The sequence below is a fragment of the Camelus bactrianus genome, chromosome 7 (assembly GCF_048773025.1).
Source record: "Camelus bactrianus isolate YW-2024 breed Bactrian camel chromosome 7, ASM4877302v1, whole genome shotgun sequence".
Taxonomy (NCBI): domain Eukaryota; kingdom Metazoa; phylum Chordata; class Mammalia; order Artiodactyla; family Camelidae; genus Camelus; species Camelus bactrianus.
Window position 1 is genome coordinate 84,301,456 of NC_133545.1, and position 20,245 is coordinate 84,321,700.

The 20,245-nt window shown below is 57.7% G+C and overlaps 1 protein-coding gene across 1 annotated transcript in view; it reads left to right on the forward strand.

Moving 5' to 3' along the window:
* Positions 1 to 3,541: 3,541 nt before the first annotated feature.
* The window catches only part of ADCY1 (adenylate cyclase 1), a 98,083-nt gene continuing 81,379 nt past the window's right edge, over positions 3,542 to 20,245 (forward strand). Inside the window, exons 1-2 of the mRNA XM_074367761.1 lie at positions 3,542 to 4,520; positions 19,716 to 19,865. Coding sequence (XP_074223862.1) covers positions 3,876 to 4,520; positions 19,716 to 19,865 — 795 coding nt within the window. The 5' untranslated portion in view covers positions 3,542 to 3,875. The remainder of the gene's footprint in view (positions 4,521 to 19,715; positions 19,866 to 20,245) is intronic.

Consider the following 20,245-nt stretch of genomic DNA (forward strand, 5'->3'; position numbering starts at 1 on the left):
GGTGCCCTTCACCTGCTCCCTTCTGATGGGGAGGACGTGCTCCCCAGAAGAGCAGAATTCCCCCTTGTGATCTTTGCAGCCCCTTTGCTGCTGGTCAACATTCACCCTCTGCAGCATGGAACATTATCCAGGAGAGGACATGTGCTGGATGTCTCAGTCTGCTAGGGCCACTGTGATAAAGTAAGGCAGACAGGGAGCTTAAACAACAGAAATGTGTTCTCTCTCCGTTGTGGAGGCCAGATGTCTGAGATCCAGATGTGTATATGTGGGGTGTGGGGGCAAGAACGCTTCTTCCAAAGGTGCTGGCGAAGATCTCTTCCTGGCCCCTCTCCTGACTTCCGGCACTTCCTTGGCTGGTGGCGGTGGCACCACACCTGTCTTCATGCCCTTCTCCCTGTGTGTGTGTCTGTCTGTTTCCAATGCCCCCTTTGGATAAGGACACCAGTCATACTGGATTAGGACCCACCCTACTCCGGCCTGGCTTCATCGTCTTAATTACATCTTCAACAACCTCTTTTCCAAATAAGGGCATGTTCGGAGCTGCAGGGGGTCAGGACTCCAGCACATGAATTCTGGGGGAGCACAGTGCAACCCACAACACACACTGACAGTATGGGGTGTGTGCCCTGGGCTGTCTCTCAGACAACTGCCCCATTATCCTTGCCTGCACACTGCTCATTTGAGACCTTCTCCTTTTAACCCAGCAAACAGGATGAGAAAAGATGAATATATTAGCAGCACATGCCCACACTGTTGACAGTAACACCCCCTCCCACCCTCCGGAGTTACGAGGCAGAAGTTCCCACAGATCGCTCCAAGCTCTGGCACGTCCTGTCTCGGGCAATACAGCAATCTCTCCAAACCTCTGCCTTTTCTTCAACAAAGCAAGAGTGATAAACCTTTTCTCCGGGATGCCATGAGGAATGAAAAGGATGATGGACATGACAAGGACCCATGAAAAGCACCGCCCGGCCCTGGATGCTTTGTCAAGAGGAGCATGTGTGGCAGCAAGCAAAGGGCATGGTGCCCAGGCCTGAACCTCTTTCCAGCAACCCTGACAGACATCATCGCAGGCTCCTTAGGAAGCAGTTGATACATAGCCTGCCTGTTACACTTGCTGGGCGAGGGAAGAGAGTGCTACTGATTTATGAACTTTGCACCCAGATCGCTTGATCATACTTCTTTCATTCTTCTGTAGCTCGACCCATTTAGCTTTCCATTCATAAAAGCATAAGGATATATCCAGTCATCTGTCAATGGACATTTAGGTTGTTTCCATGTCGGCTATTGTAAATAGTGCTGCTATGAACATTGGGCTGCATGTATCATTTTGAATTAAAGTTCCCACCAAATATATGCCCAGCAGTGGGATTGCTGGATCATATGGTAAGTCTATTTTTAGACTTTTGAGAACTCTCCATACTGTCTTCCATAAAAGCTACACCAGATGACTGGATAAAGAAATTGTGGTATATTCATACAATGAACTACTACTCAGCCATAAAAAGAATAAAATAATGCCATTTGCAGCAACATAGATGGACCTGGAGAGTGTCATTCTAAGTGAAGTAAGCCAGAAACAGAAAGAAAAATACCGTATGATATCACTTGTATGTGGAATCCTAAAGAAAAAAAAAAGACAAGTGAACTCATTTATAAAGCAGAAACAGACTCATAGACATAGAAAACAAACTTATAGTTACCAGAGAGTGGAAGGGGGTGGGAAGAGATAAATTGGAAGTTCGAGATTTGCAGATACTAACTGCTGTGTATAAAATAAGCAACAAGTTTCTACTGTCTAGCACAGGGAACTATATTCAATATCTTGTAGTCAGCTATAATTAAAAAGAATATAAAAACAAATATATGTATGTATATGTATGACCGAACTATTATGCTGTACACCAGACTTTGACACAACATTGTAAACTGACTACATTCCAATAAAAAAGAAATCATTAGGATATAAAAACACACCACACAAAAGAATCTACTGTTGACACTCAGTACTTGAAAGATCCTGCAGACTTCGCTACCATCTGGGGACCGGCAGAAAATTAAATGATAGAAGACAGGCGCTTTGCCAAGTCCAACACAAATGAAGGGGAGGCAGGCCATCTTCCTGGTCCAGTCACTGCCCTCCCAGGGCTGCCAGTTCTAAGAGGGGTGGGAGACAAATGACCAGATAGAGTGGTGGGTTTTAGGGGGAGTAGGGACTGGGATGAGGAAGCAATTGGCTGGGGCGGGGCAGAGCCCGGAAGGCTTCACAGAGGAGGTGCCCTGGGAGGGGAGACCATTCCCCACCAGGAGGAGGGACCCAATGGCCACCAAATATTTGCTGATATGAAGTATGGGGGACGTGGAAGGGAGGTGCTCCTGGCCTAGGGAAAGACTGTGAGGCATTATCTCTACAACTATCAGAGCTGATGTGTGACTACTTCGGATGTTTTACAAAAATGGCAACTTCATTATGGCTCAACCAAAATTGTTTCCAGAAAGATGTGAAACACCTCAAATTCTAATCCTTGTGCTCATGTAATAGTAGATGGTGCAGTGGTCCTCATCCCTAGGGCCCCTGCATCCCATGGAGTACCTCCTGCAGGGGGCTAGCTTCCTGCTCTTTGTGACTTGGTGGGCCCTCCAGTTCCCAGTCCACCCATACTGGGGTCCACTCATATGAGAAAGGGCATGGGATAATGGAGAGGGCAGGGGTTCTTCTGTGAGTCCTCATGACTCTCCAAGCCTCCAGGAGCCAGCTGCTTCCTACCTGAGACGTGTAAAGGAGGACAGAGGCACCAATCCCCGGGAGCCATTGTGAGCAAACACCAAAGGAGATAATGCAGGTGAAGGCCGGCACAAAGCCCCTTTCCTTAGAGTGAGTGAGTGTAAGCAGTAGGTCCCCTACTTGCCCCATGGCCACGGTCCCTACATTTGTCCTGCTGGAAGAAAACACCTCCCCATCACTTGGGTTTCCAGCTTCCTCTTAGCGCGAACTTCAGCGCCCCTTCTTTTATCTCCTACCTGATCTCTGCATCAACAGTTTCACACCCGCTTCCTTAGACACTTCACTCCAAGACTCTAACCAGGCTCCTTCGGCACCCGGGTGGCCCTGGCCACATGCCCTGGGGCCCGGAACACTGGCTCGGGGCTCTGCTTGTCCGACCTTACCACTGCTCCCAGACCCCTGCACTCGCACACACGGTTTGTAGGAACCAGGGCAGGACTTGCCTACAGCCCACCGAGTGGAGGGTCTCACGTTCGGAGGGGCTAGGGGGACGGATACGCCTCTTTCCCGCCCCCGGGGTCCTTGGGCATGGCTTCACCTTGCAAGGCCCAGTCTAACGGTCCACAGACAAGCCTGCTCTCCGCTTTGGGTTCCTTTAGAATAAAGAAGCTTGCTTTTATTTGGAGGGCACACATTTGACAGGGTAAGCCCTTCCCCCAGGGAAAGAGAAACAGCGCAGAATCTCAGCATTTTTCAACTCCAAGAGGAGGCACTGTGGGCTGCACGGCGCACCACGGGGGGAAACTGAGGCTGGGAGGGGCCAGGTGGGCGCCTAAGGTCACGCGGGCCCTCTGGCGGCTGGGGGCGCGGGTTGCGGGGTTGAGGTGCAGGCCGGGGCGCGAGCGTGGGCCTTGCGCGCCCAGGCCCGCGGCTCCGAGCTCGGCTGTCGCAGCGCAGTCACCGGAGGACCGCGGCCGGGGCGCGGGCGGCGCCAGTGCGCAGGCGCGGCAGGCGGGAGGGGACGCGCTCGGGGCGCGCGCGCGGGGCAGCCGGCGCCCCAGCTCGGCCCGCCGCGCCCCGGCGCCTCGCCGCCCGCCCGCCCGCCCGGCGCCCCGGCCGGCGAGGGGCGCGCCTGCTGCATGGCGCTGGGATGGCGGGGGCGCCGCGCGGCGGAGGCGGCGGCGGAAGCGGAGGCGGCGAGGGCGAGTCTGGGGGCGCCGAGCGGGCGGCGGGGCCGGGCGGCCGGCGCGGGCTGCGGGCGTGCGACGACGAGTTCGCGTGCCCCGAGCTGGAGGCGCTGTTCCGTGGCTACACGCTGCGGCTGGAGCAGGCGGCCACGCTGAAGGCGCTGGCGGTGCTCAGCCTGCTGGCGGGCGCGCTGGCCCTGGCCGAGCTGCTGGGCGCGCCGGGCCCCGCTCCCGGCCTGGCCAAGGGCTCGCACCCCGTGCACTGCGTGCTGTTCCTGGCGCTGCTCGTGGTCACCAACGTCCGCTCGCTGCAGGTGCCCCAGCTGCAGCAGGTCGGCCAGCTCGCGCTGCTCTTCAGCCTCACCTTCGCACTGCTCTGCTGTCCCTTCGCGCTCGGCGGCCCCGCCGGGGCTCACGCCGGGGCGGCAGCGGTGCCGGCAGCAGCCGACCAGGGCGTCTGGCAGCTCCTTTTGGTCACCTTCGTGTCCTATGCCCTGCTGCCCGTGCGCAGCCTGCTGGCCATCGGCTTCGGGGTCGTGGTGGCCGCCTCTCACTTGCTGGTCACGGCTACCTTGGTCCCCGCCAAGCGCCCACGCCTCTGGAGGACGGTAAGTGCCGCCGCGCGCCCCCGAGCGGGTCTGGGACACACCTGCCCGGGAGGGACTGGGAACGCTGGGAGAAGGGCACACATCTGCCGGTTGGGCAGGTGGGGAAACTGAGACCCCGAATTGGAACGGGGACGTTCAAGGTCACTCAGAGAACTGGGGACACCTTGGGGGCTGGCACCCTGGGGCCAGACTCTTTTCCGAGTTACAGTCCACAAAGCGCCCCTGCATGTAGAGTGTAGAGACCGGAGACTAGCGTGGGGAAGGCAAGTATTGGCCCAAGGTCAGGCAGCTGATGAGCGGCCAAGTCGGCCGGGAGCTCGGGTCTGCTCTCTGGCTGCACCCATCCCCGCAGGAGGGACGAAAAGTAGGCGCGGGGAGCTGGCCCCAAACAGGCAGGGTTCCTGCTGGCTGTGCGCACAGCCGCGGGCTCCTCTCCCGTGCGCCTGGAGCGCGAGCAGGGCTCGCAGAGTCGCCTTCCCAGCCTTGCGGCCACGCGGGATGGGGGGGGGGCAAGGTCTTTGGCCCCCTCCAGCTGCTCTGGCGCCGAGTGTGGCCCTATCTGGGGTCCAGAGGGACAGGGTTTGCCAAGGCTGTACAGGGCTCTGGTTCCTGCCGCCGGCTCTGCTGCAGCCAGACCCAGGCTCGCAGCGCCTGAACTTTGTCACTGTCTTGGGCTGGGCGGGCAAGACCGTAGCGAGGACGCCCATGTGGTGCTTGCTGCTGGCTCCTTGTCCCAGCCCAAGAACCCCAGAGGTCTGAGGCAGATGTCTTTCCGTGTGGGGTTTTTGGATCTTCTCTGTTCAGCCCAGCGCATCCCACCTGGGCTTGGAGAGCCCTGAGGGAGGGTTTTGTTCCTGCCTCTGGCTGCATTTTGGCAGGAGAGTGGTGGGAATTTGATGGTGTGGGGGAGCCCATCTACGGAGAGAATGGCAGCAGATGGAGGAGATGAGGAGATGGGGTGGGGGGAGCTGGACAGAGCAAGATTTGGGAAGAACAACTGCGGGGGATGATGGGAGTCAGACAGCTGGGGCCTGGGCCCCACCAAGGGCCCACCACCCAAGGACCAAAGGAGGTGCTCCCAGACAGTGATGCCCAGGGTGCACACGGTGAGGGGCCATGGGACACACAGGATAGACACTGGTGGACCTACATTTCAGGATCCAGAGAGGCCAGTGTGGGCGGAGGGCTGGGAGGGCAGGAGGAGGGAGTATGTGGAGTGGAGCTGGTGGAGAGGGACTGGGCAGGTTGGGGGAAGGGAGGAACAGAAGTAGGGTGAAGGCTGGTGACCCAGAGGAGGCAGAGACAAAGGCAGAAGAAAGGGAGAAGGGTCCGAGGGCTGGGTGCTCCCTGGGAGGGGCGGATGGGCAGGGAGGGGGAAGAGAAGGGGGAGTGGGTTCAGTTCTGGACTGTTCTCCAGCAGGCCTCCTGCCTTGCATCCTATGGGCATCGAGTGGGGCTGTTTGACCTTCTCAAGAGGCACTCCTGTACCTCCCCTGCCGCAACCCTCCCTTGTGTTGTGTGTTTGGCCCCTCCAGCAAGGATAACTCCCCTACTAGGACCAGAAGCGGGGCCCAGAGGCCAGGTCAGCTTCAGTAGGGGAGGAGGCCTGAGCTGGGCAGGCCTGGGCTGGGGTCTTTGAGTTCTGTGCACCAGGGGTTCATACAGCTGCTTCAGTGAAGGGCTGTACTGTTGTCTTCTCCTTTTTAAATAAGTGACGGTCTACATAGCCTGTAGTCATTCCTTTTAGAGAATTGACAAGATTGAGAGGGAGAGAGGGAGGGTCTGTAAAGGTGCAGGGGCACTGAGAGCCCTACCCCCTACCCCTTCCCCAGGAGAAGATGGGCTCCTGTGTTCTAGGGAGGAAGGGAGCCCATCTGAGGAGCATGGATCCTTAGGGAGCAGACATCTGGGTTTCACTGCTGCTGGCTGTGACTGCCTGGCAATGCAGACCCGCCTCAAGTTTCCCCACCTGTCTAAAGAGCATGGAAGCTCCCCTGGAGGGCTGCGTGAAATGTCTGTACTGGAAAATCACATATTCGAAGTCTTGTGCCACTTCTAAATTGCTTCGGCTTCTTTTGAATGTTCATATTTTAAGCCCACAAGTCCGTACAGGTGGTGGTGATACTGACAGATAGATGGAGATGGATACCGAGAGACATATGGTGATCAGACTGTGTGTTGCCCCTGGGATTCTCCCTTCCAATTTGGAAATTCTGGGAGTCTGTGAAATCCGCCTTTAGTGAGCTGAGACTTGGGACTTGAGGCTGGTGGAGGAGGTGGCACCCATGTTTACGAAGCACATTTGTTGCTTCTCACGCTTCGCCGCCTGCCATCCTGCAGCGCACACACCTGCTGACAGCGCCGCTCCCTCAGGATGGAATTCAATTCAGAGCAGGCAGAAGCCCTGCAGGGGACAGGGTAGAGGCCCAAAAGAGGCTGAAGAAGGGCTGGATGGGCGAGGCAGTCTGTGCTGGGGGGTTGTCTTTGCTGCATATATGCAGTGTGTCATATGCTTGCTGGAGAAAGTGTGCTCAGTTCATGTGTGGGCTCCCAGGGCCTCTGTCCCTCTGCAGGGAGGCTCTGGGGTTTCCTGCAGCCATCCTGCGCTGCTCTGGTGTGCAGGGCTCTGGGGACGCAGCCGTGTGCTTTGGGGCTCTGTAGAGTCCAGGCCAGCCCAGATGATGGGAGGACAGGGAGGACTGGGTACCTGACTGCACAGCTGAAATTCGGGGGGCTGGTGCTCCACCCTTTCCTGAGAGGCTGTGCTCCCTGCTGCTTTCAAAACTCCAGAGCAGAAGGAGTTCAGGGGAAATGGCCTGATTTCCACCTGGCCTGGCACAGAGGAGGAGCTGCATAAATACTGACAAGACTGAGTCCCCTCTCCCAGCCCCTTGCTTTCAGGGCCCCCTGGTTATACCTCAGCTGAACACAGTTACTGACTTTTATTTAACTGAGCGACTTGTGAGAACTGAAGGCACATTATTCAAGAACACCAAAGGCCTGCTCAGAGCCAGCAGCTGTGGCCAGGCTGGAGAGCGTGGTGAAGGGGGTGGGGTCCGGGGTGGGGTGGTGAGGGTCAGTGTAACAGGCTGTGGGTCCTGGGGCTTCGAGAAGGGGAGTGGGAGATGCCAGACTTGTGGATTGCTGACTTACAGAGCCTTGAGGGGCGAGGCTTGGGGAGGAGGTGACTGTGTTAGGGATGGGGCAGGGGAGTGGTGGGGAAGTTGAGTCAGGCGAGTGCTTGCAAACGTCACTGCAGGGGAGTGATGGTGGGGGAGGAGGGGTATCTCTAAAGAAGGGCAGCTGGCTCGGTGTGCCTGCCCCACCCCTGGTGCCCTGCCCCCAGGTGCCCGCCCCCTCGGCGCCCAGCCCCCTCAGGTGCCTCTCGCCAGCGCAGAGCCTCCTCCCTATGTCTCCTCTCTTGCTGGCTTCTCGGCCAGGGTCAGTCAAGATTGGTGTATTTTTTCAGAGGGCAGATAGTGAAGGACCACTACCGTGTGCAGTTTGCAGCACAGCTTGGTTGCCTGTCAGTGTAAAAGGAATGTGTTTAGTGCCCGACGAGTTCTGAACCACAGAAAGGGTAACGGAAAACCATGGCTGTCCCCAGGGACGTGGCAGCTGACCAGAATTCCCCCATGGCCCTCCAATTTGGTCTGAGTTCTTGATGAGACCTCAAATGCTGGCGGGTAGAGCAATTAACCTCCCTCCAGAATCACCAGTAACCCTGGGCCCACACATGTGGCTGCCCACAGGCGTGGACCCCTGCCTCCTGCCCCTACCCGCAGGGTCTCCTCCTTCAAGTCAGGCCTCTGGGGATTCTGTCAGGACCTGTGCAACTCCCTCAGCCCAGCCCCTCCTTAGGCTGAGCCCCTCACCCTGCTGGCCCCCTTCCCCACTGGCTGGCCCTCTGCCCCTCCCCCTCCGTGGCCTCTGCTGCCCTGCCCCACAGCTGACCCCTCACCCTGGTGTGGCCCTTTTCTCCGACTGGGCGCTTTCCCAGGCAGGGCCCCTCCCCTGCTGCCCCTCCTCCCGCGTCCTGACTCCCCCCCCTCACTGATACCTCCCTCTCCCTCCTCTGCCCCATGGGTCCTGTCACTTGTTTGCCCACCTGCTTGTGTGTCCACCTGCCTGGCTGACCCAGTGCTGCCCTGGCCGGGGCAGGAGCAGGGAGGGAGACAGGTAGATCCTCCTGGTGTAAGCTTGTCCTCGGCTGGACGCCCTTCTTCCAGGCCTCTCGTCGCGGGGCAGGGCTCAGCCCCCACAGCCCCTGCTCTTACTGCCCCCGGCTTCCCATCCCACTGCCCATTACAGCCCGGCTGCTCTCTGAGCCTCAGGCGGAGTCCAGTGCGTCCTCCAGGCCTCCTGGTACACATCCAGTGGGCAGCCCACCTGATTCCCCAGAACCTACACCCCCAGCCCCCTTGTCTGATGATGGGTGGTTCCCTCCCTGCATCCTGGTCCATTTCCATCACAGCTCGGGTCCTCCCAACAGGGCAGCCAGCTCTAACTTGAAGAAGCTCTCAGAACTGTTCCCGCCAGGGCAGCAGGAATTAGGGTGATGAGTTCAAGTACAGAGTAACTCTATCAGGGTCCAGCTTCTCCTCTGCTTTCTGGGAGCACAGCCGCCTCTGACGGATGAATGGGCCTTGGTGCTCACGCGGCAGCCCTGTGGGGCCCGTGGTACTGTGTGCCCAGCTTGGGGGTTGTCGGATGTTGTACTGTGGACAAGGAGAATGACTGGCGGTATGTGGGACCTGGCCCTTCAGCCATCCCTTCTGCTTGACCTGTCTTCCTGGGCACTGTCCTGGCACCCTTCTCGGCACTGCCTGTAAATCCAGGTGAGACTGCACTCCTGGGAGGGTGTCTCCCACCTCTGCACTGGCAGCCTCGTGCGCATCTGAGCCAGGCGTCTGCTCTGAGACATGCTGCCCCTGCTGGGAGAACTTGGTTGTGAGCATGGGGCTGGGGGCTCACTGAGAGCCTTGTGCTGGCGTGATGTGCTGGAGGGATGGCCTTCTCTGAGACTGGTTAATGTGTTTTTCTTGGTGCCTTTTGCCTGATTTCCTTATGGGAGAAACACTCTTGTCAAGAGAACGCATTGCCCTCCTGAATCAACCCTGGCCAAAGGGATCTGACACGCGCGCTCTTTGAACTTGTTTTGCGAGGTGGCTGCTTTCCCAAACCCACGTGCCCTGCTGCAGGGATGCGAAACTCAGGGAGCACATTTGGGGAGTCACTGGTTTAGCCTACGGATTTGGAAATCTCTCTGGCACTTTATTTTAAAGCAGATCTTTACTTGCAGATACCACGCTCTCTCCTGGACACTCACCTTGTCCCCGGGGGACCCTATGCAATGAGACCCATTTCTACAATCCAGTTTGTTCAAGGGTCAGGGATGGGTAGTGAGGTGAGAGCCTCTTTGTGGCTGGAGTTGGCGTCCAGGTGTCTAAAGGTGAACGGAGGTGGAGAAACACTGTACGTGCTGTGGATGGGCGGGTGGGGAATGCCGGGCACGGGGTTCTGCGGCTGGCTGGCTTGGAGTGGGTGCTGCGCCCCAGCGGGTGGGGTGAGCCAGGCCCCAACACCAGGACGTCCCCTTGATGAAGGTGCTGAGGGTTACACAGCACCGTGCCCGGGCATCTGCCCCCTACCTAGGTGTGGCGACCACAGCCCGTTGGTCCTCATCCTCAGGGCTTGCAAATGCAATGGCAGGAGCTCAAAAGAGCCCATTAGAATCTTTTTAAAAAATACCCTGTTTTTATTTTATTTTTATTATGGAGAATTCAAACACACACAAGAGCAGAGGGACCTGCTCTTGGGTACAAGCCCTCGGCTCCAACAGTTATCAGCATTCTGCTCTTTTTTCTAAAGATGCTGATCCTAAAACACTTTCATTAATTCGAAAACGGAGAGCTAACAAGCAATTATGTTAATTTAACAACACACTTGTGAGCGATGTTGAAAAGCCAGCTCCACTTTAAAAAAATGACAGGAGCACCACCCAGCCTGCTGTGACCGCGCAGAGGTGGGAACGCGTGGGTCCCACTCTGAGCGCCTGCGGGGAGGAGGTAAGAGGGACCCAGTGGGTCTTAGGGCCTGGCCCACGGCCCAAAGGCACAGAGGCTTTGCAAGGTGGGGTGTGGAGGGTGGGGGTGCAATGATGGACCAAATGGATGTGCCCAGTGAGGTGCGGGACAGTTTCAGGTTGGCGGCAGTTGCTTTCTTGTCTTGTGGCCACACTGCCCTCTGTGACAGTGAGAAGGACGTCTTCGGAGCCAGACCCTTATGTCTACACACTTGCACTCCTCTGCAGGAAAGGCTGTGTGCCCTGTGCTGGGGACAGTCTGGATGGCGACAGATTGAAAATGGAACAAGTTCAGCAAAGAAGTTGGAGTAATAAAAGGGGATCTTGGCATTGTGGAGGGGGGGTCAGGAGGCTGCCGAGTGAAAGGAGGAAACCCTTGCAGGCAGAGGCAGTAGTGAGAGGGAACAGTGCCAAGGGGACAGCGTGGTCTCCCCCGAGCTGAGGCTGCGGCGTTTGCATGTGTGTGCATGCACGCATGTGTGCCCCGCGCCCTGCACACGGGGTGTGAGCAGTGACCACAGGGAGTATGAGAGCAGTGACCGTGGGTGCGGGTGCCGTGAGCATGGAGGTGTGAGAGCAGGGATCGGGGGTGCGGGTGCCGTGAGCACGGAGGTGTGAGAGCAGTGACTGTGGGTGTGGGTGCCGTAGGCATGGAGGTGTGAGAGCAGGGATCGGGGGTGTAGGTGCAGTGATGGGGGTTTGGGTGCATTGATCATGGGGGATGTGGGGGATGCTGTTCCCATCGTCTGCTGATACTTGAACTGGTTTCTCAATTGCCATGAACTTAGAAAAATTTTTCTTTGGTGTGTGTCATTTCGTCTTATGAAGGACCCCTCTGAGGACACCAGGGGCTCTCTAGGAGAACATACTTGCCTGTTTAACTCCCCAGCTTGAAATCCTAAGTGTTTGCCCTTCCTTCCTGAGGAGCTGTGGGGGAGGGGAGGGGGGTCTCCCTGCATCCCCTGGAGGTGGGGCGGGGTCCACTAGTTGGTCCAGGTCTGACCCCAGGCCTGCTTAGCTTCTTAAGTTTTCATATGCTTGGGGCTGACCAAGTGCCCTGCGGAGGAGCCTTTGGGGGAAGCCCAGCAGAATTCCACTGGGGGACAGAGGGTAGGGGGGCGCTCACATGCGCTTCAGCATCAGAGGGGTGCTTGACTCTGTCTCTGAGTCCCTCCTGTTCTGAGATGGCCCTTTCCCACTGGAGGAAAGAAGGGAGCTCCAGGGGCTGGGGTCTCAGGGGCAAGGCTCGGGCCCTGTGTCTACCCTGGACTTGGTCACCTTTCTGGGAGGGGGATCTTTGGCCAGGTGAGATTATGCCCCACCCACCTGAGCCCCGTGGAATTAAAGCTAGCATGGGGTCATCTCCTTTAGGGAAAGGGTGCAATGCATTGCACACTCCCAGGTCCACATGGGGACCAGGGCCCTGAGCAGCCTCTTGGCTGAGGCCATTAGAGCCCTGTGGAAAGCAGCCCCAGGCAGGGTGTGGTCCTGCTGGTCACCCATCACAACTTTAGGGGCCCCTGTGCCAGCCCTGGCCTGGCCTTGGAGCCCAGAAGCTCATGGTCAGGCTCTGGAGGATGGGGTTTCTTCAGGATTGCAGCCTGGCCAGACCGAAGAGGTGTCCATTTGGCCTGTGTCCAGTGCTGGGGGTCCCCCAGGAGTAGGGGGCACTTGGAGATCCCCACCTGAGAGGAGGCCCACTGAATGGCTCTGGGATGTGGTACAAGTCTTTCCCAGGCCAAGTGACAGTTTCCCACTTGGGAACTCAGGTACCCGGGCACAGTCCCTGTGTGGGCTGACTGTGGCCCATAGTGGGCCCAGGCGCTCCCTCAGAAGAAATCTCTGGCTCACCTGGGCTGGGAGAGACGAGCGCTGCTCTCGATCCTGACCCCCACCCTGCCCTGGGCCCTGGCCGCGGGCGATTCTGCCTGGGCTGGCTTCTAACTCACCTGGCCCAGGTCCTAGGCACTATCCTGGAGCCTTCATGGAGAGCCCGCGTGTTGACCTACTGCTGTTTCTTTCCCGTGCTGAGTAGTGAGTGATGCACGTGTCACTGTGGGTGCTCCGGGAGTGCAGCCTCTCCTGAGGAGGGCTTGGGATCCCATCACTGCTCCAAGTGTGGCAGGTGATGCCTGCAGATGCTGCCTCCCCCGCCCCACTCCCAATCCTGCAGCCTGTGGTCACCCCCATCTTTGAGCAGCTCATGGTGACCCCAGGCCTGTCTACCCTGTCGTTTCTGCACAGGCCTGTCTCCCCTGTCGTTTCTGCACAGCCCGTGCTAAGCCATGTGGCCTGCCAGGCCATGAGTTCAGAAGGCTTCGTGGGGAGAATTAAAATCCTGAACCCTGGGGAAAACCTCTGGGGTGCCTGGTTTGGATCAGTAGATGCGCTGGGCATGTGAGGAAGCTCCAGTCTGGGAAGACGCAGGGGAACACCCAGTCCCAAGTCCCAATGGGTAGCATCAAGGGAGAGAGCCCTGGGGGCTCCCAGGGTGGGGTGAGAGGTGGTTGGCAGACGTCCCCACCCAGTCTTCCTGAAGTGTCCCCTCCCCTCGGTGATCCTGTCTCGGGAATCCCTTTGGTTCTCCTGGGGTGGGGGGCAGCTCTCAGCTCCCGGGGATGGGTGGTTTTCCTCCTGGATGAAGGGTCTGCAGGTGGTCGGAAGGTGGAGTGGAGGGGAAATATGTGCTTTGTTTGTGAGGTTAGCTCTCAGATTTCCTAACTGCGGTTAACTAGTTATCCTCGCGCCAAGCAGGACAGGTTTGCAGCTAATAGAGATGGGGAGGTGAGTTATGGGGAAACAGGCAGAGCTGCTTCCCCCTGAGTGGGGTTCTGGAGGCTGCAAGGAGCCCATGAGGGATGCTGCTGGCGGCAGGGCAGTGGGGACACGGGGAACGCCTCCTTTGGGTGGCAGTGAGGGAGACACCACTTGGGAAGGGCGCTGACCACACACATGGCAGGTGTGTGTGTGTGTGTGTGTGTGTGTGTGTGTGTGTATGTATGTGTGTGTGGGACCCAGGACCCTGGCACATAAGGACCAACTGGTCAGTCATCTCGACAAACCAACACACTGGCTCTTTTATGCCCCCCAGGGACTCCTCATTCATGTTTGTAATCTAACCCCGAAGATGAGAGAAAGGAAGCTAAGATGATGAGAAAACCTCAGCAGGGGTTGTCTGTTTCTCTCCATGATAGTTTTCTCGTAAGGGCCTCTGACTTCACAGCCTGTGGTTGTCCAGTGAGTTAATAGCCAGCTGGGCCCGGCTGGTTGAGAAGCCATGTCACTGCAGACATCAGGACACGTTGCCTCTTCTGTGCCTTTATTGTTCGTGGTAAAGCTGGAGTCCCTCCCTACTGCTCATCTGGTGACGGATCTGACAGTTGGGACACAGTCTTATCAGCTCTCATCTGAGGCGGCCTGGAGAGAGGTTGGGGAGTGCAGGCAGCAGCGCCACTGTCAGCCTCAGAGTCTTCCCTCCGCCCCTTTCCAGCAGTGTGACCAGGCTGGGCCTCCTCACCACCCGTGCACCCTCAGTTATTCATTCAACCAACACCAGGGCACCTGCTACAGCACGAGAGGCTCTCTTCCAGTCTCCCAGATCCGTCACTGGACCTGACAGGCTGAGGCCCCTCTTGAGGGGCAGACAGGCAGGGAAGGTGATAAGTGAGTTAAGGATATAATGTATTGGAAGACAGAAACTGCTAGAAACAACAAAAAGAGATTTGCAAATACTAACAACTATATATAAGGTAGATAAAAAGCAAATTTCTTCTGCAGGGCACAGAAAACTGTATTCAGTATTTTGTAGTAACCTATAATGGAAAAATATGAAAAGGAATATATGTATGTGTATGTATGACTGAAACGTTATGCTGTATGCCAGAAATTGACACATTGTAACTGACTATACTTCAATTTTTAAAAATACAAAAAGAATAAGGAGAAAGAACTGGAACTGGCTGGCAGGAGAAGCTTTAAAGTACAGGTGGGAGTGTGTGCATTTTTTGACACGGTTGTCAGATAAGCTGGTGAGAAGGTGACAGTTGAGTGGTGCTCCTAGAGGTCGCGGGGGTGAGCGGGTGCCATATTGGGGAAAGGGTTCCTGCCCAGAGGCCCCAAGCAGAGGAGGCCAGGCCGGGGAACACAAGGAGCGTAGGATGTAGGGGCATCAGGGCTAGGCCACAGAGGCCTCTGGGCCCAGGGGGACTCCGGGCCAGGAGGCTAAGGCAGAGGACAGAGCCATCTGACCTTGGCTGCTCAGTTCAGGAGATCCTGGGAGAACAGGGGAGGCACTGTCAGCAGCCAGGCAGCGGCTGGCCCTGGGGGTGGCCAGGTGCCCCATCTGTTGAGTGGGGGCTGGTAGGATTTGCTCATGGTGGAGATGAGTCCATGGCCTGTGCATTTTCCAGGGGCCTGGTCAGCAGAAGTGGGAGAGGCTGTGGGGTGAGTGTTGGGGGTGACCAGGGGTTCCACCAGGGCCTGTCCCATGGTGGGTTGAGCAGACCCCCAGCTGGAGACATGCATGGGCTGGGGAGGGGCGCAGCTGGCTGAGCCAAGCGGAAAGCGTTGATTTGGGGTCTTTGACACAGGGATGGAGTTCCAAGTTGAGCGTGGATGAGACACCAGGAGGGGTGATGTTTGGGGTGGAGAGGGGTGCAGGTGTGAGGCTGGGGAAGGGGCTCAGGGCAGGGGAGCTGGTGGTCCTGAGCAGGGTGGGCTGGGCTCAGGATGTGAAGGTGGCCCTGACCTGGTCACAGATTGCCCAGAGCAGCCACGGAAGGGAAAGTAGGCTGGGGTAGTGCCAAGGCCAGGGGCAGGGTCGGGGAGGGTGAGTCTTTTCTAGGAGTTCTGCTGGAAAGGGGAGGAAAATGGGCAGGTCTGGGAAAGGAAGAGGAGTCAAGAGAACGGTCTCATTTTCAAGGGAAAGAAATAATCATACATCGGCTGCTGAGGGTAAACATAGAGAGTGGCAGGTCCCAGCTTCAGGGGAGAGGGGAGCCCTGCTGGCGAAGGAGCAGGACTGGCTGGGATGGCTAGAGGGAGGTCCCTGAGGGAGGAAGGGCAAACGACGATGACTTCCTTGCGGCTGGAGTAGCACTGGGCACGCGGATGTGCGCTCGTGGGAGACGGCTCCGTGGGGTGTGTCCTCTGCCGGTGCCAGGCGCGTGCATGGAGCTGGCTTTGACCAGCTTGGAATTTCCAGAGTGTGAGAAAGGCATGCGGCTGTCCTGTTGGGCCATGGAGTTTCAGCTGGAAAAGGAAGCCTTCAAAGGGTGGGGAAGGTGCAGGATTGGGGTCCAGGCAGGGCCCAGGCCTCCAGGGAAGCGTGGGTTGCAAGGAGGTCCTTGGGGGCCTTGTATGCTGAGGCCAGGTGTGTGTGGGGGAGGTACCCCGAGGCCAGGAGTGCAGGGCAGGTACAGGGAGGCCAGTATGTGGGGCTCCTGGCTGTGTACTGCCCTCTGCAGCTGGGGCCCCTGAACTTCCTCAGTGACCCCATGTCTGTAGAGTGGGGTTGCCGGGCGGGGGTGGTGAGAACTTGTCACTTCCAGGAGGCCCTGTGGCCACATGCTCAGCCTCCACCCCAACACACACCCTCCCCCGAGCTCAGAACCCTCTCAACCTGTTTCCCCCATCACCTCTCCTGCTGCCAGTGTGAACCAGCACCCTCTCCGGGTCACACCTGCCGGCTGGTGGCCTCTAGGCAGCTTTCTCTCTGCGTTGTCATCCTTGTCACTTATTACTAATTAGGTAGCCAATCGTGAAACCTCCCCGTGCCCTGTGGGTTGTCCCTGCCCACGTGCCCATCACTGTGGCTCCTGATTGCGGGTAGGCGGTGAATGAAGGAGGGAGGCAGGGAGGCAGCTGTGCAGGCAGCTTTGCTGTCGTGTGGGTGGCCTCTTCATCTGCCTTCCTGGGGGAAGGTCAGCGGGGTGCCTGGAAGCACCCTGGGTATACGAATGTGAATGCAGAGCACCAGGCAGGGGAGGAACCATCCCCCCACCAACCCCTGGATCTCTGCTCCTGTCTCACCCTACTCACCAGACTTGCCCTATGGGGCGGGCCTGGGGCTACTCTCCATGTGAGCAGCTCAGACGGTGTTGATGGGGCAGCCAGGTACTCAGTGAGCACCCAGCGGGGCCTCGGTCTCCCTGGGGGAGCACATAGCCGGAGTAAAGGGAAGGTGTGATGAAGGTGGGTATAGAGGAGGTGACAAGCTGGGACTCCCAGTGACCCAGCCTGCTGCTACTCTGCTATTGATTTTTCCCAAACTGTCCAGCCTCTACTGGCCCTTCTGCCTCCCAACCCATGTTTCACCTCTCTGCCCAGACCTTAGTGGGGACACCTACCTCCCCTTGTTTCTGCCACAAGCCAGCTGAGGCCTTGCTTTCTGGAAAAGCCATGTCTGCCAGGCCCAAAAGGATGGCCTGTGGCATCGTGCACCCTGTGCTGAGCCGACCCTGGGCGCTGGCCCCTCAGTTGGACTCCTTGTCCTCTATCTGACTGTGTCCCCCACCTGACAGTGACAGCTGGGCTCCACCGCAGGGGTCTGCGGGAGCTGTGGGGGCGCCAGGCTGGGAGGGCATCTCAGGAGAGGTTACTGCTGCATCCAGGGAGGGTGTCCTGTGTGTTGTATGTTGTGTGTGTTCAAAGCCTTAAGCTGAGGCTGGGAGGGGCCGTGACGATGCCACGAGTGATGAACGGTCTACTAGGAGAGAAGCACGTTTTGTGCAGAGACTCACTATTGTTTGAATTTTTAGAAATGCGTCTACTGCTGTGCCTGTGGGTGTTTTAAACACTCTCAGTGCACATTTAAATACTGACTTTACCAAACTGCAGTTTATTGTTTCATAGATGCCAGTCTCCCTGTCGCCACCAGACAAGTGCCTTCATAAACAGATCGGCATGAGCTGATCCCAAAATACAGCAGATGGTCCTTTGGACGCAGAAAACATGCCTGATGCAGGGGCTCAGCACAGCTCCCCTAGGTGCAGCCAGTGCTGGCCACGCGTGCCTGGCCAGAGGCTGGTGCTGGCACCAAAAGAGCATTGGTGTTCCAGCCCTGCATCCGATTCAAGCACAGATGTCCCAGCTGGGGGGACAGTCAGACCTGGGGATGTTCAGGGTCACGGTGAAGGTGATCAGGGTCACTTGGAGATGTCCTGGGTCACATGGAGATGGTCAGGTCTTATGGAGATGTCCAGGGTCACAGGGAGACGTCCAGGTCACATGGAGATGTTCAGTCACATGGAGATGATCAAGTCACAATGAGGTCTTCAGGGTGACAGTGAGCACCGTTTTTATAGGACTTTGGTCCACTCTCCTGTCCCCTCAGAATGGCCGTCCCTCGACCTGGGTGGCAGAGGTAGGATTCGTGAGGCGATCTGCGGCAGAATATTTTTGCGTATTTGCATATTTGTGAGACTGTGTGTGATGTAGGGGTGTGCACATCCTCTCTGGCAGGTGTGTGTGAGATGGAGCAGCCCCGGCTGAGCTTTCTGGGGACTCACCCCCTGCTGGGGGGTTTAGGGAGATGACCATTGTGAGCTGCAATCCTGCAGATTCGAGTCCCTCGGCCTCGCTGCCTGTCACCTCCTGTGAACAGCTCTCACGTCTCTAGGTGGTTGTCACTGCCGACTGCCACCTCCTGGGTCTCTTCTCTCCTCGTCCCGCCGCTCACCCTGTTAAGGCCGCCTTGCCCATCGCTGCCTGGACTCTGCCCAAGGACTACTGTGTTTGTCCTGTGTCATCGGGTGTGGCTGACAGTCCTGGGTGGGGCGTGCTTCCGGTTAATCCACGAGGAGCAGTGTCCTTTGGAACCTGCAGGAAATGCTGGAGTTTAATCAGGCACGAAATCATCCATTTTTGCAGCAGCTGAGAGGCAGCGGTTTTGTGCAGTGGTTGTAAACACCGCAGCCCCACCGGGAGGTGGTTGGGGGTTCTCTCTCTCTCTCTGTTAGCGGCCTGGGGGCCCCGGGGGGATGTGCTGGGTCTCCCAGCCCACGAGAGGCACTCCTTTCTTTTGGCCATAAGAGGTAGGGACAGACCAGCTGCGGAGGACCAGTGGGGAAGTGGGGTCTGATCCTCCCCCAGGCCTGCCACTCTGTGCAGTGCGACCAGGGGCGAGTGGGTCCTCTGTCCATGTAAAGTCCCCCAAGCTCGGTCCTGGGCGGTCTGGACTGGACTGGAGTTGAGGCAGGTGGAAGCAGGAAGCAGTAAATGCTGCTGTCCTCAGACCCGCATCTTCACTCACGCATCCTTTCCTGGTCAAGCAAGTCCCAGCCTCTGAGTCTGGGTCTCGGCTGCCCTGGAGTGGGTCCTTCTCAGCCGTGCCCGTCTCTCGCTTGTCCATCGACGTGGCCTGAGAACCCAGGGGCACTGGGAGAGGCTCTGGACACATTTTTACCTTCATGCATATATCACAGGGGTTCACTTCATACCCAGATGCCGTTCTTTCTTTCTCTCTTTTTTTTAATCAACCCTCCTTCACAGCTTCTCTCCAGATGTAGCCTTTGTGGAAATAATCACTCTGTCTTCATGTTTACTTTCTAGGTGTAATTCCGAGGGCTGTGGGAACAAAGTGCCACTAACTGGGTGGCTTACACAGTTGACGCTGACTTTTCACAGTTCTGGAGGCTGGTTTCTCCTGAGGCCTCTCTCCTTGGTGTGTAGACGGCCGTCTTCTCTTTGGGTCCTCACGGTCGTCCCTCTGTGCCTGTCTGCGTTGTAATCCTCTTTTATAAGGACACCAGTCGTGTCGGACCAGGGCCCACCCTCATGGCCTCATTTTAACTTGATTACATCCTAAAAGACCCTCTCTCCAAATACAGGCACACACTGATAGATTGGGAGTCGGAACTTCATATGAATTTTGGGGGCACAGCCCTTGAGCCTTGCAGATTATTCTATTACGTGACAAGCTTGTAGCCCCTGCACAGGGTGAGGGGGTGAGGTTGCTTCCCTGGCCCTTGGCCATGTGAAACCAAGCGGCTTTGCACTGTGGGTCTGGCTGGCGTGGTTCTATCATGGGCTGGTTGTCGGGGGACTCCTAGGAGCCTCTGCGCAGTGGGGACCCCTGCACCCAGCACTCTGCGTTGTTCTCTCCCCTCCAGCTCGGCGCCAACGCCCTGCTCTTCCTCAGTGTGAACATGTACGGGGTCTTTGTGAGGATCCTGGCTGAGCGCTCCCAGAGGAAGGCCTTCCTGCAGGCCCGGAACTGCATTGAGGACCGGCTGAGGCTGGAGGATGAGAATGAGAAGCAGGTCAGTGCGCGGGGGGTCTCGCGCGGGGGTTCGTGGGGAGCACGGGGGGCGGGGAGCATGGAGCCGGCGCAGCCTTCTCCCCGCAGGGCACTGGGAGTGGGGCCAGCCTGGCCTGCCTGGGAGTTGGGTGGGGACCTCAGGCCCCCGTTGGCCCCCCTGCCTCTGTGGGCCAGCCCCTTGGTGGTTTGGAGGAGACAGGACAGCAGGGGCACCCTGGAAAGGGAGGCGGAAGAACCGTCACCCTCCGTCATCCCTGGGTTTTCCCTGTTGGTGACTCGAGGTGCGGGTGGTGGAGGAGACACACTCAGGTGGAGGGAGAGGAGAGCTGGGGAGCCGGCACTGAGGGTTTGGTGCCTCTGGGAGGGGCTGACCTGCTAGGA